Source organism: Lingula anatina, chromosome 1, assembly GCF_051362555.1.
Source record: "Lingula anatina isolate TDL-2025a chromosome 1, LinAna3.0, whole genome shotgun sequence".
In the NCBI taxonomy this organism is placed as follows: domain Eukaryota; kingdom Metazoa; phylum Brachiopoda; class Lingulata; order Lingulida; family Lingulidae; genus Lingula; species Lingula anatina.
Genome location: NC_141767.1, coordinates 58,595,765 through 58,613,507, shown reverse-complemented (window position 1 = coordinate 58,613,507; position 17,743 = coordinate 58,595,765). Strand labels below are relative to the sequence as shown.

Sequence of the window (17,743 nt, the reverse complement as noted above, 5' to 3'; positions counted from 1 at the left end):
GGGTCGAAACTATATTGTCCAATGCAAGAGGCCCGGCAACTGGATGATGAAGCAACTTCCGCCATTTTCGAGAGAAGTTGCTGTACACTCCCATCCGTTCAAAGATTCGCGAAGCAGGAAAGCCATCCGTCATGTATAGAAATCATGATAGTAACAACTACAGTCAGAGCTACAAGTTAGTTGTTGTTGGTGGAGGTGGAGTTGGAAAAAGTGCCTTAACTATACAGTTTATCCAGGTAAATACTTATAATTCGGCGCACTGTTGCTGTCAGTTGTTATTGTAAGTTTCAGTTGTTAGGTTTTAGTTTTAGGGCAATATGAATGAATGTAGTGGTGCTAACTGGAAGCAGCAGCTTGAAAGAAGATGTACATTTAAAATAAAATAATGTCGCACACGAGAGAGATTTTATTAATGGTTATATTTTAGAAAAAAAAAAATACTGTCTAGACTAGAATAGATATACAGTGTATATCATCTCTTTCAAGCCTAAAGTAAGATATCACAGATAGCAGCAATTAAGTGTCGTGCCCACTGCCCAGTCATTTATACATGGAATCCATTAAACTGTTTTCTTGAAGAAGAAAATATTCTTTCATAAACACCTAATAAACACCCAATGTAACACCTAAACCCAATATATAGAGGTGCAAATAAAATTGAATGAATTTAAAGTTGTATTTATATTTTAAAACATATATGTGCATAGAACAAATATTCCATGGCTGTCTCAATTTTACATCTACATAAAAGTTTTGCCATTTCTGTACATTATGTAAGGAGCCTCAATGGTAACATACTAGTATGTTCTGGTAATGTATTTTAATTTTTATGTTGCATTTTAATATATTTTGTAGTTATTCAGCCATGGTAAATTATATGATGTAAAGATGTTTTTATAATTATTTACACTGTAACTCAAGGAGCTTTGCATCATGGCTAATACTACGTAACGTATGTTCCCCAGAAAATTGTCAGAAAGTTTCATCTTGCCCAATATGATATGATATTCTGACACAATATTTGGACCACTAATGGAAAATAGTTTATTTAATGCTTATTTAACTGTCAGTAGGGTGTAGTTTGACATTTCTGACACAATATTTGGACCACCAATGGAAAATAGTTTTATTTAATGCTTATTTTACTGCCAGTAGGGTGTATTTCCCCCTTTTTTTAAATATTCAGTGACAAGCAATCTGAAGTCACTCAAAAAATTAACTGTTCTTTAGTATACAGAAAATTATCATAACGTTGTACAACATTATCCTTGTAGGAGATAAATTTAAGAACAAAACCAGTGACGATTGAATTTTTCAAAGTGAGTGAAATGTTTCCACAGCTGGATGTTTTGCATTTGTGAATGTAATGTATGTTCCTTTTTGGGATAAGATGACAAATTATTATTTATTACTAATGGTTCCAGGAGAGTGAAACTATGATACAAACTTCTTCGTGTTGGACCCTAAAATGACCAAACATACTTTGTAATCTGTGCACTAAATATTTTGAAGAACATGCCTGTGACCTCATTTGCACCTCTTTATTGGATTTGGGTGGTAAATGTAACATTTGTTATTGTCTGGCTCAATTTGAGGTTTCTCCAAAGTTATCAAAGATTTTAAAGGCATACCAGTTCATGGCAATTTCAAATATATTTGTATCAGAAATAGATAAGATTTAAAGAATGATTAAGATAGTTATTAAATTTTGAACTTTATTAACTGTAAAAGAAACATGAATTTCAATATCATACAGGTTCATAATAGTGAGGGGTGACACAACTGTTGCTAATTGTTGATATGACATTAAATATACCAAATGGCTTTGAGTAAATAATATCTAGAAAAGTTTAATAAGTGCTTATAAGTGAAGTCTAGAGAAGAAAACTGATGATAAAAAGTTCCTTTAAAAGATGAGTAGTAGTATAAGCCCAAATCATTTACAGTTTAATGGGATATTTAATGCCTCAGTACTACTGTTGCCTTCTCTCCATAAGTAAAGGGGATCAGGGGCAAGTTATCTTTTTTAAGTTTTCAGTGTGAATTTTTTAATCAAAAGGGGATTTGTAAGATCACTTAAAAAGCCAAAAAGAAAACTTGAATGTGAATGTCATCATAAAAATCAGATGCATCTTTAGAATATTCCTATATTTGACTGCTTTAATAAAAACTTGTCTTAAAGAAAATAATAAATTTTAATACTTGGAACTATAATAATAGAGAAGAAGAAAAGTGATGATTAATGTGTTTTTTATTGTTTTTTATGTAAAAAGTGTTTTGACCTAATTGCTTTTAGGAGTATATATCATGTCTGGTGTACATGCCACAGTGTATATACTGTGTGGGGTCATGTCCCATGGGTCATGTGCATATGTGAAATGTCTTCCAGGTGTTTTTCATTTTATCAAAGTGTAAACTAAATACTTCCAAGAAAGCAAAACCAGGGCCAATCTTAGGTGGTTCTTTTGATGTTGGTATCTAAAACAGAGATGCTACATTTTGATCAACAAAATGAAAAGTAGTACAAAAGAAACTGATTTGGCTGGAATATTGATATGAGAAAGTGAGTAAATAAGTACTAGTACCTATGGTATGGGCATTCAGTTAATGTATTTTATTGAAAAATTGTATTGTCAAATACAAACAGGATAAAACATCAGTATTTTATAATAACTCTACTCCTTTCACACCTTTACTACTGTAGACCAGAAATTGTGTTTTAGGAAAAACAGACACTGCAGTTTTAAAAACATGTCATCAAGTGATGTTTTTTAGGTTGATGCAAGTTTTAAACAGTCTTTGTCTGAACACTGCTTTACATGTGGTCCACTTTCTTGCTGTCAATTAAGGAATGTACATCACTTAACTGTGGTTGATGCCCTTTTCTATATTTAGAAAGATTTGCAATGCAGACCCTCTAACATTCTCCTGTTTAGAGAAACAGGAAATGTTTACCAATTTTTGTACAAGCCAGTATCCCACTTACCGATACCTACATTTTACTATAGCATGTACTTTCATTTTGTTTGAAGTGTAGCGTAAATTTATATTATTCACTGCAATAAAATGTAAGCTCAATTCTAAATCCACAATTATGTACATTTAATTCATGTTAGGTATTGTTTTGCTAAAGGGGTCTAGAGGGGAAAGGAATAAAGTTACAGAAGTAGTGCAGCATGACTTAGTTTCTATTTAAAGCAATCTGATAACTTCTTATTACATGTACCTGTAAGACGTTGCACTTTAACTCTCTCTGCATGTACGCACACGCACACGCACACATTCACACACACACTGTATAGAGAAAGAGAGAATAAAACTGATCACACTGTATTGGCATTTTGGAGAAAAAATTTTTTTACGGGTTTTTTTCTAGTACCAAGGTAGCTATCAAAAATTATCTTAATGTTGATACAAAGCTGGAGGGGGGGGGGGTTATAATCATTCCATATTACAATGGATTGTTCACTTCAAAAAGGAATAACTTACTTAGTACAAACAATATTTTGGTCAATCCAAGATAGATTATTGTAGGCAACATTCCTAATGAGCAGGATAATTTTCTTAGCAGAGATTGGATAGATAAGGATATATCCTTGAAACCAATTAACATATCTTGTTAATCAAAGAAGGTGAAAGATGACCTAAAATCCTCAGGCAATTAGGGCGCATTCCCATAGATTTTAGATCACTCTATCCCAGTGGGGAGTCTCACTAGATTACTGTCAGATAATCTGGCTTAGATGTCCGTCCTGCCTACAACAAGCTGTAAGGGGGTAATTAACTGTCATGCCCACTCGGCTGACAGCTATTTAGCGTGAACCCCTAGGGAATTAGGTCGATCTAGTTGGATCGATCTAATCTCTGGGAATGGGGTCTTAAAGAGTAAGTTTGGTCCAACAAAAACTTATGCCCATAGGATAGTTCACACTTTATTTAGCCAAGCCTTTGTTATAAAAATATGTGATAACGTTTTAACAACAAGATAAATTTATACATTTTAGCGCGGGTCAAGAGCGACGCTTACATACAAAAGTTTTCTTTTTTTAAATCTGGAATAATTCAAAGTACTGCTTACATGATATAACAGCGACTGTGGTAGCAATTTTTTTCTCTTTTTCTCCAAATGGTTTAAATTTGACTAAAACAAGTCAAATCAACCAGTTTTTGTTTAGCCAACTTAAGTCAGTTTTAGCATTTGGCTAAATTGGTGAGTGTTAGTGCTAACCCAGAGTGAGGAAAATGGACTGTAGAGGGAAGGTAAGGGCCACAACAAAGTGGCAACACAACAACACATAAAACTCACATCACAACACACACAAAACTCAAAACACAAAATCCTGTGTAAGAACCAAGTTTCCTTTCAGAAGTATATATATATTTACTTACTCAGTAAATGTCACTTCTACTTTTTATTTTGCAGTCCTATTTTGTAACAGATTATGATCCAACAATAGAAGATTCTTATACTAAACAGTGCATGATTGATGATGTGGTTGCAAGGTTGGATAGTAAGTATTCCTGTTTTCATCATTTTTCCCATAGATATTATGAGTAAAATCCCCCCCCCCCCTTAGTCTAATGTATATCCTCTGCAGAAGTAGTAAACTGTGTAAAGAGGAAGTGATTATGTAATTGTATATCAAAGTACCATGGAAATGGCATGTTTACATGACATATGTCGTGACAGTATTACTTTTGATAGATATTATGGACAGTACAGTCTGACAGCAGCAACAATTTGTAGTGCTTGCAGTGGTGTTATTGGGATTATGTTGAAATGAATGGGTTATCTGTGGCATGTATGTTTCAAAGGAAATCCCAGATTTGTTTTAAAATTGGCAGAATACATAGAATCTGTTCCTGTGAAGCATTATGTTGAATGTCAACTCATTAATCTGGGCTAATACAGCAGGGAAACATTTACCAGAAGTCAGCAAATATCCTTATTTATGTTATCAATAGCCAGATTCCTGATGTTTGTCATTAAAAAAAATTGAAAAAAGCAATAAAAGAAAAAGAAAGAAAGAAAGAAAGATAGTTGAACCTTTCGGTGTTGGCGTGAAATACTGTTTGTAGAAATCTGCATTTATAATATTATATAACTTAAAGCTGCCTTAATGTAGCTTCACTCATCATTTCTGCTCTGCCTAGACGTGACTGAATAGGTGTAAAGTGAGTGCTAACTAGTACCATACTGTCAGTGTCTTAGCACTGAATGATAATAGACAGATTAAGAATACTTAAAATATGAGTTTTTCTTCTAATTTATGTGTTAAATATTATTCAAAACAGGTGCTTTATCTTGCCTAAAAATAGCACATGTTCACCAACTGTGCCTATGAAATTAAGTTTTGTATTAGGATCCTAGTTTGCAGTGCTACTTTATTTATTTATTTATTTATTTATTTATTTATTTATTTATTTATAATATATGAAACTTTTTTGATTCATGATTTTTTAGAGTTATCCAATTCATGGACTTCACCATGACTGCCTTCACTCCAACAATCTGTGGTTCATCCTACAAATGCCAACCATATCATTGTTTTATTTTAAATGAATGGATTTATTAGGTAAAAATTGCAGGTTCCTAATGAAAATTACAAAGATCAGATATTTTTGTATGTATTTTGGCTATACTTGTCTAATAAGTGCCAAACTGTATTTTTCTTCTACTTCAAGTTAGCTGTGTGGCTTTGTTTAGTAAAAAGGTTTAGGTTCTGTAGCATGTTTGTTAATTTTCACTAAGTGACTGGCACATTTTTTTGTGTTTTGCAATCCTGTTTTCCTAAGTTTACTTTAATTCATTATATTGTACTATGTAAGTGGTTATCAAAAATTTAAATTATATCTTATTTTTTCCAATCTCATGATATATTTCAATATTGTGTCTGCCACATTTTTTTTAATTTTCAATTAAAATGCTGAACCTGTACACAGTATAGATTGAGAACATGTGCAAACAGCTAGTATAGTGGGAAAGAGGCAGTTGTGTTTTGGAATTCAGGGATAAGCTATTCATGAAGTCAGTCACTGTAAACTTTTAGAAGCTATTTTATTTATTTATTTATTTATTTATTTATTTATTTATTTATTATCTGTAAGGTGTCTGTATATTGAAAGATTTGCTGTCTAGTTTGTAATAGAAACCATACCCAATGTATTTGAAATATTTTTTTGTTGAAGTTCTGTGGATTTCATTGGACTAAACTAACCTTAGGAAGGCAGATTTTCAATTCTGCGCTTGTATGAAGGGCTGCAATCAAAGCCTCAATCTCATCTCAGCACTGAACTCAAATTTTGCTGCATTGATTAAACCTGAGTGATGTCCAAAAAGATTTAAATTTTACTTGAGGCTGTAAAAGGGTTGTTTTTTTTTTATGTATAAATCTTACCAGAAATTGGGGAACTATTTTGAAGAAATTTCTTATTTGAAAATATCTGTTTGATTTGAGTAGATAAGTATCAATAGCTTGGGCTCTCATTATCTTAAAAAACAATGCAACATATTTGAGACAGCAAGATATACAGTAATTCAATATGATAACATGACTATAATAATGTTTTTTTAAAGCAGTTCGTTTAGAATTTTCCTCTAGAGAATCTTGCATGCATTTAGTGTAATAACCGAGGAAGTCGTCCATCAAAGCTGTAGTAAAAAAACTCCCATCAATGAAAGGTATTCCCCTTAGACTATGAAATATCTGGAATTGCAATTTCTCTGAAGTAAATAAGTCAGTTTTATGAAGAGTCATCAAAGTGAATGGTATTTTTATTGTTCTAAGGTTTCAAGTATTCTTTTATTTTGGGAAAATTAATTTAAGATACATGTATAAAATTGCAGTTAAGTTTATATTGATATGCAATATATCACTATCATAAACCTTCGAACATTTATTATAAGATGTAATTAACAAATTGAATTATATTTGTCAAATTGAAATCTGTAAGCATTCATTTTCAAATTACTAGAATTATAGCCAGCATTACCAATAATGATGTATTAGACTATATTACAAACCCCCACACCTATAACCAAGGGTAATGTGTTTGAGTTTGAAATTTCAGTCTTGGATACAGCAGGCCAGGAAGAATTCAGTGCAATGAGGGAACAATACATGAGATCTGGAGAAGGATTTCTATTAATTTATTCAGTCACAGATAAGTCAAGGTGAGCAAATTGTAGAAATTTTGTATTTTTTTAATTATTCCAATTATTCCTAGTCATTGATTTGTCTTCACTAAAGATGTGTAAATTTTGTGGCTATATTTTCACAAAATACACCACTGCCATGTTTTTATATTGCCTGTTTACAGTCTTCTTAGGATTTTAATTTGACATTGACAATTTTTTTTCAAAACTTAATATGGATGATTTCTTTTTGTTGCAGTTTTGATGAAATTTATAAATTCCACAGACAGATTCTAAGGGTGAAGGACCGGGATGAGTTTCCAATGATACTGGTGGGCAACAAGGCAGATTTGGAGCATCAAAGAATGGTGAGATTAATGTACATGGTGATAGCTTCTGTTGGGCATGTATATACTGATTTTTTTTTTTTTTTTTACATATAACAACCTGTATAATGGAACACATTGAGTTAAATGTTAGTTTTGGTTCATTGCCTTGTACATATGATAACATGTGTTCTCATATCACTCTACTTAATGTCTAATATGTAAAACCTTTGATTACATTAGCTGTTTGTTGATCGACTTAGTCGGCCGATATATTTATGGGTTATTTTGTCTAAATTAGCACCTGCATTTTATGTAGTTATGGCAAAGGGAAGATAAATATGCTGTGTTTTCAAACAAGGCTATCACCAGACCTTAAGTAGGATGATAGACCCCTGGGAAGACCTCATTATGTTTGTAAATATAGTCGGTTTTCATGACAATTGTTAACATGTAGTGGTAAATTTGGACAAAGTACATATTGTTTTTTATTTTATTTAATGAAACAGTAGGCCATTTACTACTCTAAGACGATTCAATTTCCCTTTGTAAGTATCTAGGGCTGCAGGTTCTTCTTTTTACATATAGACACAGATGGGTCTGTACATATAGCCGTTACACGCATCTGTCATTACCATTGTGATGCACTTTTAGAGATAACACAATAAGTGGAAAAATGATTTAAATTTTGTCTTCAAACTTACAGAACTGATATTTCATCAAATACAGGTCCATTTTGAAGAACTTTTTGATCAAACCAGATTTTCAAAAGTCATGCTTTTTTTCCCAGCATATATGAATTATTGTCCTGAAATTTACTGGAGTGATTAACATTACTAAAATACAGGTTGAGTTTGCTAACCAGCCTGATGAAATTATTCTTGAAGTTACCCCCCCCCCCCCCCGCCCCTTTTTTTATGTTCTGTGCTGTATTTTAGTTCTATGTTTCTTTTCTGTATGTTTGAGAATCATAAGTGACACTGTTTTCATTCAATGGTCATTATGGGGACAGAGCGCAAAATAGGATTTTCTTCAGTTTTGATGCAATAATACATTGCAGAAAAGAAACATAGGTCTTAAGTATAGCTTGAGTTGGAAAACCAGCCTGCTTGGAACTTTTTTTCTGGAAGTTATGCAGTTTCTTGTGGAATTTATGTTAATTTTTCACATATTTGCATTTTCAAGGTGTGGCATTTAACTTCCAAGGGCCTGAAGACATCTTGTGAATGTCTATGATATATCCCAATATTTTATTATATAATTAAACATTGGTATTAGTTATGTGTTAAGCATTTTGTAATATTGCATAAAAAAAAACTGTTAATATTATTAACCATAATATTGAACATTATAGGAAAACCATGTTTCTTATGATTCTCAAACTTAAAAAAAGATTTATAGGACTTAAGTAAAGCTTGAATTGGAAAACCAGCCTGATCGGATTATTTTTCTGGAAGTATTGCAGTTTTTGTGAAATGCTCATTTTTCACATATTGGCATTTTCAATGTTGGACTTAAAACTCACATTGGAATGAAGCCTTATGGTAGTTACATTTTCTGAATATCCAAGTCACGTAAAGAAGATGAATAAAAATTGGTGGCGATTATGCAGTCAATCATTACATAATATTCCATTAAGATTGACAAAAACCTATTTTGTGCACTGCCACCACTAACATTCTGAAAGTAAAATTGTTTTACTAATTATTTTACAACTAACAAGAATGAATTTTAGGATTGACATACAGTTCAAATTGGAAAATGACAAAATGAGCTATTTTGTGCATCGTTATTTTCTGCTTTTTGTCTGTACATTTGAAAGCTTTGCTGCCTTTTTTATTTCTTTGCCTGCTTAACCATTTTTTATTGATATATTTAAAATGTTGTTTAAAAGGTCATGGGCAAATCACTTTAACTATATTAGTAAATAGAAAACATTACAGGCGGACAGCAGCATTCCCTTTTTTACCATTTTTTGTGGTTTTCCAGGTTTCAACAGAGGATGGCTATGAACTTGCCAGACAGTTAAAAATCAGTTATATTGAAGCAAGTGCCAAAATCAGAATGAATGTTGATGAATCGTTTTATGAACTAGTCCGTATAGTAAGGTAGGCTAACTTATATTTTGCATACCCAGCAAAAACTGGTGATTTGTGAATAGTCATCTCCCCTGTAGCCCTTAAACCCCCTTATATTATAGAAGATTAATCCTATTCACATATATTTGGCTTGTTAGTGGTCTTTAATCTGGAAAAATCACCCATCCACACATAACATTAAGATGGCATTGGATTTTACTGGGATATTGATTGAAGCAAGCAGTATTGTTTCACCTACACATGGTACCAACTTATGTCTGAATGCATTTAGCATTACATCAGTTATATCTCTGTTACCAGTTCTGAATGTTACTGATTGGTTACACCATTTCTAAACATTTGACGTGGGTGGGAAATATAAAATCACTGCTTGTGTACGGCAACCATAATGGTGGAATAATTGCTGCCACTTTGCTTGATTCTTTTTAATTGGTATATTTAGTTATAAATTCAACACAATATTTCATTATACAGAAAATTTTGTATGTTTAGGTCTTATTACTCTTGAAGAATTTGTGAGTGCTTCCCTGATATAATTGCATTTACACACCTGTATTTTGAAATATCTGTTTCATGAACTATATTGTGGTTTCCAGGCCATGACCAAACTGTTATTCAAGTGGCTAGATCTAAATTTATATGAAAACTACAACTGGAATGTTGTTTCCGTGTTAAAGATATAGTTCAGCATATTTGAGTTTTAATTGAAAGACAGTTAAATTATATGTAGTATTAAAGCTTGTTTATATATTATATTTCTGATGTGTTTGTCTGCTTTCAGAAAATTTCAAGCAGAAGAAAGACCACCAGTCAAACCACCAAGGCGAAAAAAGGGACCAAGATGCAACTTATTATGAATCTTTTTCTACTGTCTATGCATTTTTAAAGAACAGACATATCTGACAGATATTTTCACAACACGTGTCAAGTAGGGTTATGTGTACTACAGCAGAGTTAGAGAGAAAATCAGACCACGACTTTCCTTCAGTGATTTTCAAAATTTTTGGAATGTAAAGCATGTATATCAAAGAAACTGACACCTCTATGTGTTAGATTTTGTACGAAAAATTGAACCTCACAATGGGCTTTTGTATTACAATTTGTATTGGTATTATTTCATTACACATAGTGTTATAGGTGTTAAAATGCAATTGGCATGATACGGGAAAACTTTTGCTCCTTGATCTTGGTCAACAATTTTTTCCATTTCAAAATATTAAAAATTTCCTCCCTTCTTTGGCAGAGGTTACATAGGAGAATGACAGGAAAATGTCACATTAAATGATGAGGGTTCACATTATTCTGCACAGTTGAATCTGTTGTGACTATGTAAATTGGGTAATAGGGCAGATATGTAAGGAATACTGTTCTACATATGCTGGGTAACATCTTAATAGTGCACTGTAGTCCCTGGCTTGTTAGTAACAGATAATACTATCAGACCTGTTCAGGAAAATTTATATTGTTTATTCACAATGTAAGTAGGCCTTATATGAATAGTTAATTGTACCACCAGCGTTAGCGCTGGCGGTACACATGGTTTCGGTCCCGTCCGGATCGTTCCGCCGGCTCCGCCGGCTCCGCCGGCTCCGCCGGCTCCGTTGGCTCCGCCGGACGGCTACCGTTACCGCTTCTCCTCCTAGACGGTAAGGGCCCCTGTACCCATCTCATGGATTTAGGTCACCTATAATCTCAACTCGTTCCACGTAAAATTTGGGCTTTGTCGGTATTGGGGTCTGGGTGTGGCACTCATTGCAATGCACCCTTGTCTAAAAATGGCAAAATTAAATGCTAATTATCTACCCTACGGAAGGAGTTATGGGAAAAATTTCTATAGACGGCTTTCCAAAAGTCATATGTGTAGATTTCAAATATACCCTTGGATTTGACCTTTGACCTTTACTTCAAGGTCAAATGGGCCAAAATTTTCAAAAAAATGAAATTTTTTACGAAAAAAATTTTTTTTGCCCTGTTATTCAGACACCACACAGACTTAACCAATAATATTATTGGAAGGTGTTACCCTTCAGGTCATCTTTCATCTCCATGAATTTGGGGTCAATCGGTGCATTTTCACAGGAGTAGCGGCCATAAGATACCGAAACTGAAAACTGTCTCTAATTCGGGAACCGTTAATGCTAGAGACCCATTCTTTTTTGCATTTTGTAGAGCATGTAAAGCCCAACACTGGAGGTGGTCTCGGTTTTTTTGTATTCCATACGGTTTTCGAGTTACGCTGTATCAAAAAGTACATATTGGTGGTAAAAGCAAAATGTGCAGTACGGTAATGGATAATAAATTTTGAACTCTGGAAAAATAAAACATAAGGCTTGGCAAAGCAGACAACTTGTGTTCAAAAATGACATTATTTCATCAAATTTGAACTTCTGAAACTTCAGAGCACCTCCTATTTCAAGAATTTTGACCAAAATGACATTTTCTTTATTTTAATTAATTTTTTCTGTACGAAATTTAAGGCACATTATGGTAACTCCAAAATTATAACATTTAGTCCCTTATATCTCCAAAACTGGCAGAGATAGGTCCATAGTTACTATTGAAGTTGAATAGGAAGTCATATACTGGCAATCTTACTATGACCTTGAAAGTGACCTTTGACCTACTTTTCACCATGAACTGAACTTTGCAAACTTTTCTTCCCTTTTATCTCCAAAACTGGCAGAGATAGGTCCATAGTTACTATTGAAGTTGAATAGGAAGTCATATACTGGCAATCTTACTATGACCTTGAAAGTGACCTTTGACCTACTTTTCACCATGAACTGAACTTTGCAAATTTTTCTTCCCTTTTATCTCCAAAACTGGCAGAGATAGGTCCATAGTTACTATTGAACTTGAATAGGAAGTCATATACTGGCAATCTAAATGTGACCTTAAAATTGACCTTTGACCTACTTTTCACCATAAACTGAACTTTGCAAATTTTGCTTTCCTTTTATCTCCAAAACTGGCAGAGATAGGTCCATAGTTACTATTGAAGTTGAATAGGAAGTCATATACTGGCAATCTTACTATGACCTTGAAAGTGACCTTTGACCTACTTTTCACCATGAACTGAACTTTGCAAATTTTTCTTCCCTTTTATCTCCAAAACTGGCAGAGATAGGTCCATAGTTACTATTGAACTTGAATAGGAAGTCATATACTGGCAATCTAAATGTGACCTTAAAATTGACCTTTGACCTACTTTTCACCATAAACTGAACTTTGCAAAATTTGCTTCCCTTTTATCTCCAAAACTGGCAGAGATAGGTCCATAGTTACTATTGAACTTGAATAGGAAGTCATATACTGGCAATCTAAATGTGACCTTAAAATTGACCTTTGACCTACTTTACACCATGAACTGAATTTTGCAAATTTTGCTTTCCTTTTATCTCCAAAACTGGCTGAGATAGGTCCGTAGTTACTATTGAACTTGAATAGGAAGTCATATACTGGCAATCTAAATGTGACCTTAAAATTGACCTTTGACCTACTTTACACCATAAACTGAATTTTGCAAATTTTGCTTTCCTTTTATCTCCAAAACTGGCTGAGATAGGTCCGTAGTTACTATTGAACTTGAATAGGAAGTCATATACTGGCATTATAAATGTGACATTAAAATTGACCTTTGTCCTACTTTTCACCATAAACTGAACTTTGCAAATTTTGCTTCCCTTTTATCTCCAAAACTGGCAGAGATAGGTCCATAGTTACTATTGAACTTGAATAGAAAGTCATATACTGGCAATCTAAATGTGACCTTGAAATTGACCTTTGACCTACTTTTTATCATGAACTGAACTCTGCTAATTTCTTTCTCTTTTAACTTCAAACTTGACAGAGATAGGTCCATAGTTACTCTTGAACTTGAATAGGAAGTCATATACTGGCAATTTACTGTGACCTTGAAATTGACCCTTGACCTACCTTACGAAGAACTTAAATTTGATTGTACCATATATATTTTTTGCAATAGTTTAAAAATTCTTGTTGATTGCATTTTTACAGCTTGTCAAGCACAAAACTGGTGGCTGTGTCCCTTATTTTGTGTATGTGGGGGTCTATACGAATGCTCTTGCTCCAGCTGGTGGTACAATATTCGGAGGCGGTATCGCCTCTCTGATCCTCTAGTTATTTGATATTTTGGAGTATCTCCAAAATTTTTTTTTTTTTACTTTTGTTGTATTGCATTTTAATTTTTCAATAGTAACAAAAGAGTATTGAAAGTGATTAATTGCTTACAGTTTCTTTCTCTCTCTCTCCCTTCCTGCTTTCTTGAAAAACTTAATGTACCTTACGTTATCACCCCTGTGCTATTGGTGTTTCAAAAGGTTTTGACTTGAAGTAGCTTGATGTGCAATCTGTCCTTGCAAAAATGAAGGAAAAAGTATTATTTATCATAAGTGTCAAAATACTGTTTTCACAAGCCTAAGTGATTGTTTAAAGAACTTTTTGATGGGAATTGTGGTTTGAGTTCCTCAGACAGTAGAGGCCACTGGTGTCTGTTCCTGTCATCTCTCCCGTAAGTGCCAAAAATTTTTTGTCACATAGGTTTCAAGTAATGTGACAAAATTGTAAGGCTGGGTTATCTTAACAATTATACATTCACACACACACGCACGCACGCACGCACACACACACACACCTATGATAAATTACATTTTGAAGAGAAATTACTTATTGATTTGCCATAGATATTAAAAAGGTTATTTATGTACTAGGAAGTAAGTTATCCTCCTTGTAGTTCTTTGTAACTATTTGAAATATTTAGTTACAGATTGTACATATTTGCAGAAACCCAGGTGATTATAGTATTATTTATAAGAAACTTCGGCTTACATAAGCTGAAGCATAGCAAGGCTTCTCACACATTAGAACATGGTTCTAACTGGTGTTAAAATTGAAAGAATGTTCATCTTACTGGTTATTGTAATGACTAAGGTAGCGCCAATTTTACATGACGAAAAAACTTAACCCATCTTCAACATTCATAGTACAAAGTGACCCCCCCCCCTAAAAATAAAAAAAGAAAAAAAAAACATATCAGCAGGAAGTGTGACGTTGAGTGGCACTGCATTCACAGGTCTTGAACCTTCCGGATTTTTATCCATGGGGGTATCTCAAGGATAATGTGTACCAGAACAACCCTCAAATGATTGAATTGAAAGCAACTATGGTAGCAAAAATCAGAAAAATTCCCCAGAGATGAACGTGTTAGAGTAATTAACAGTTTGTTGGACATATGCAAGTGTGTCTCCAATGCTTCAGGGGCCATTTGGCTCATATTTTGGAAAGAACAACTTTTATGTGCCCTCTACAAGGGTCGCAGATTAAATATGTGCACTTTTCTCTAATGGGAGCAGAAAAATGTCATCGGCCCAGCAGACAAACGACATTGATTCACTGTTGAATCAACGTTAATTTTGGTGGATCAACGTTGAATCAACGTAGAATCAATGTCGTTTGCCTGCTGGGGGTTGACCAGAGACATCTGTGAATATCTGGAGAAAAATCAATCTGCGGCCCTAGTAGAGGGTGACTTTTATCTTTTATGCAAACCTACCAAGATAACCCAAACTTTGGAGAATGATCATACACACATTTCAGTTTAAAGTGTTTTTTTTTTTTTTTTTTTTTTTTTGGGGGGGGGGGGTTCACCCTGTAAATTGGTAAATCATTTAATAAGTGAAATTGTTATAAGTCAGCTGGAATTTTCTTGCCTCTCTTCAATATGCCATTGCAAGTTTGAATTTCCTGTTCAGATTGTAGCTCCTGGCATTTTATTGGAAAAGACCCTCTGGAGGCTGATGCTTGCAGCTGGTTTAAGTTGTGGATGAGAAATGTATACTGCATTTCTCCCATTATTTAAGGAAATTCTACATGTGAATAACCCCCCTAAGGCCTTAACTCATTTTCCTCACCTCCAGTATCATGCCATACACATTGATTGGAATGCATCTGTATTTGTTTATGAATGGTGCTATGAAATGTAAACCTGTGAATTGTACACGATTGCCGGGTGCTGTTAATCAGCTGTATAAAGTAACATTAAGTGGATTCGATGGTGCTAATCACAATGAAGCCATATTTACTTTTAACCATTGACTGATGTATATCTTAATATTTCCAATAGTGTAACATAAAAAATAAAAATCCTTAAAAAGAGTAGATAATTAAAAAGGATTAATATTAAGATTTATTATTGTTATTATTATTATTAATTGTAGGTGGTTTTCTATGCCTGTGGTCATATCATACTTGTTGTCATATGTAACTTTTGTTATATATATCAGCAAATAATATTGATGGAGAAATTTTGCAGCTTTTATATATTCACTGTAATGTAATCACTAAGTATTTCTTTGAACAAGAAGCAGCTACAGTGATACAAGTGACTAGTTTTCCACGCAGCTTAGAATTGTGTTCTCATTCAGAAAAACAGACTTGAACAAACTACATATATCAGCTTATAGCATATTCAGGAGAATCTCAGAGATTGTTTCCTTTGCACTCACCAGTGATGTTGTATTTTAATTTCTAGAATTGTATCCCGTTGTTGGGTTTCATTTATGAGTTGTTTCACCACCCCTTGGTGTGTTTCAAACATCTACCGTACAATGGACTTTTGTCATAAAAATACAACCAGTGACCCTCATTCAAATTCTGACAGTAACAATCACTTTTGACAGGAAGTTTTATGTCATCTGGAAATAAGTTTTGATTTTAGTTCTCAGTTATAATCTTTAATGTCCCATTGTTGTCAGTTAGTTTCAGACCCATGTCCAAGCATGTCATGTGACATGTTTACTTTAAATGATCATTACTTTTTTAAATGACAATTTCCAGTTTTATCCAGGTTGCACAACATATACTTGTCCATTCAATTTAGGCCTCGCATAATTTTTGCAAACTGAATATAGATAAGATTAAAATGTATTTAATAAGTCCATTTATAAAGTGTGTTTACTAGTCCGTATTGAATTCAGATATGCAATTTATAGAGAACATTCTTTCCTCTTGCCTCTTGAAGCTCAAACGCCATTATTATATCAATAGTCTGGTAGCTGTTTGATACAAAATTGAAGAGAAATATTGTAGCATCATTTGTTTTTCTAGCATTTAGTCAAGAGCTGAAGTAAAAGAAGACTTTTATGATACATGGGGTTATCAGGAGCCTGGAGACAGGAGCAAATGGATGAAGTATTTAATTGGTGAATTGCATGATCAAGTTCCATGATAATTGTTTTTTCTCTGTTTGTATATACTGTAGTCTTCCAAAATTCTGTTTAATGTTATATTTTCACATGGAACTCCTGGGATATGAGCCCATCGTAACCGATACATGAACAGAAACCATAATATATTTTCAATAAACAGTTGCAAAGATACTGGATGTTCATTTTTCATAAATCATCCCTTTCTTATTACAGACAAAGCTGGCTGTGTCCCTAACTTCCTTATGAGTGGATGCATTTTGTAGAGTTCATTACTTAAGTATCAATTCAAATTTTGTATCAGAAAGGGTCTGCTCGGAAAAAAATTCCCGTTGAAAGGAGGCAATTACATTGCACAAATATTAATTATACACAAAACATTTCAAAATTTACAGAAATGTTATACTCAATTTTACCTCCTTGTATCACACACTCTGCCTTTCCACATTCAAGAAATTTATTTTCTTTTAAAAAGTAGTTGGTTGTCCTACATCTCAAATCTGCTCATAACCATATAATAGTAATAATGATAACTAAAGAAAATGTAACACTCGGTGTTAAAAATGAACATTTAATTTTTTGTAATAATAGTTTTGTCTTTAAAGCAATTTCCGGTCCAGATGATAAACATTTTTAAAGATAAACACATTCATTCACAACAGTAATTATAATTTGAGTTCCCAATCCCTATTTAAAGTTCAGTAATTTAATTATCTACAGGCTAATACCAATAATGTAATACAAAGCATTCAATACAAACCACATAATTCATATATATATATGTGTGTTACAGATTGTTTTTTTATTACACCAGAGACGTCACAATTAATCACTCGTAAACCATAATAAGGATATAACTTGACTCATTTTAGTCTGAATCTTAAATCAACTCGATGTCTTTATTAAACTGAAGATAATGCATGTTATAAGGTTTCAGTAGCAAAGTCTATCAAGAGCTAA

At 33.3% G+C, this 17,743-nt stretch overlaps 1 protein-coding gene across 2 annotated transcripts; it reads left to right on the top strand.

Annotated features, from left to right (window-relative positions):
* The first annotated feature begins 23 nt into the window (after positions 1-23).
* On the top strand, positions 24-16,957 carry LOC106166396 (ras-related protein R-Ras2-like). Of its 2 annotated transcripts, XM_013544942.2 has the most exons (6): positions 28-236; positions 4,424-4,511; positions 7,072-7,174; positions 7,395-7,503; positions 9,451-9,569; positions 10,342-16,957. In XM_013544942.2, the coding sequence occupies exons 1-6, from the start codon at positions 132-134 to the stop codon at positions 10,415-10,417; spliced, it is 600 nt and encodes a 199-aa protein (XP_013400396.1). In that variant the 5' UTR covers positions 28-131; the 3' UTR covers positions 10,418-16,957. The 2 variants fall into 2 exon arrangements, with proteins under 2 accessions (XP_086857239.1, XP_013400396.1); XM_087001113.1 differs by lacking the exon at positions 9,451-9,569 and having other exon boundaries at positions 24-236.
* The last annotated feature ends 786 nt before the right edge of the window (positions 16,958-17,743 follow it).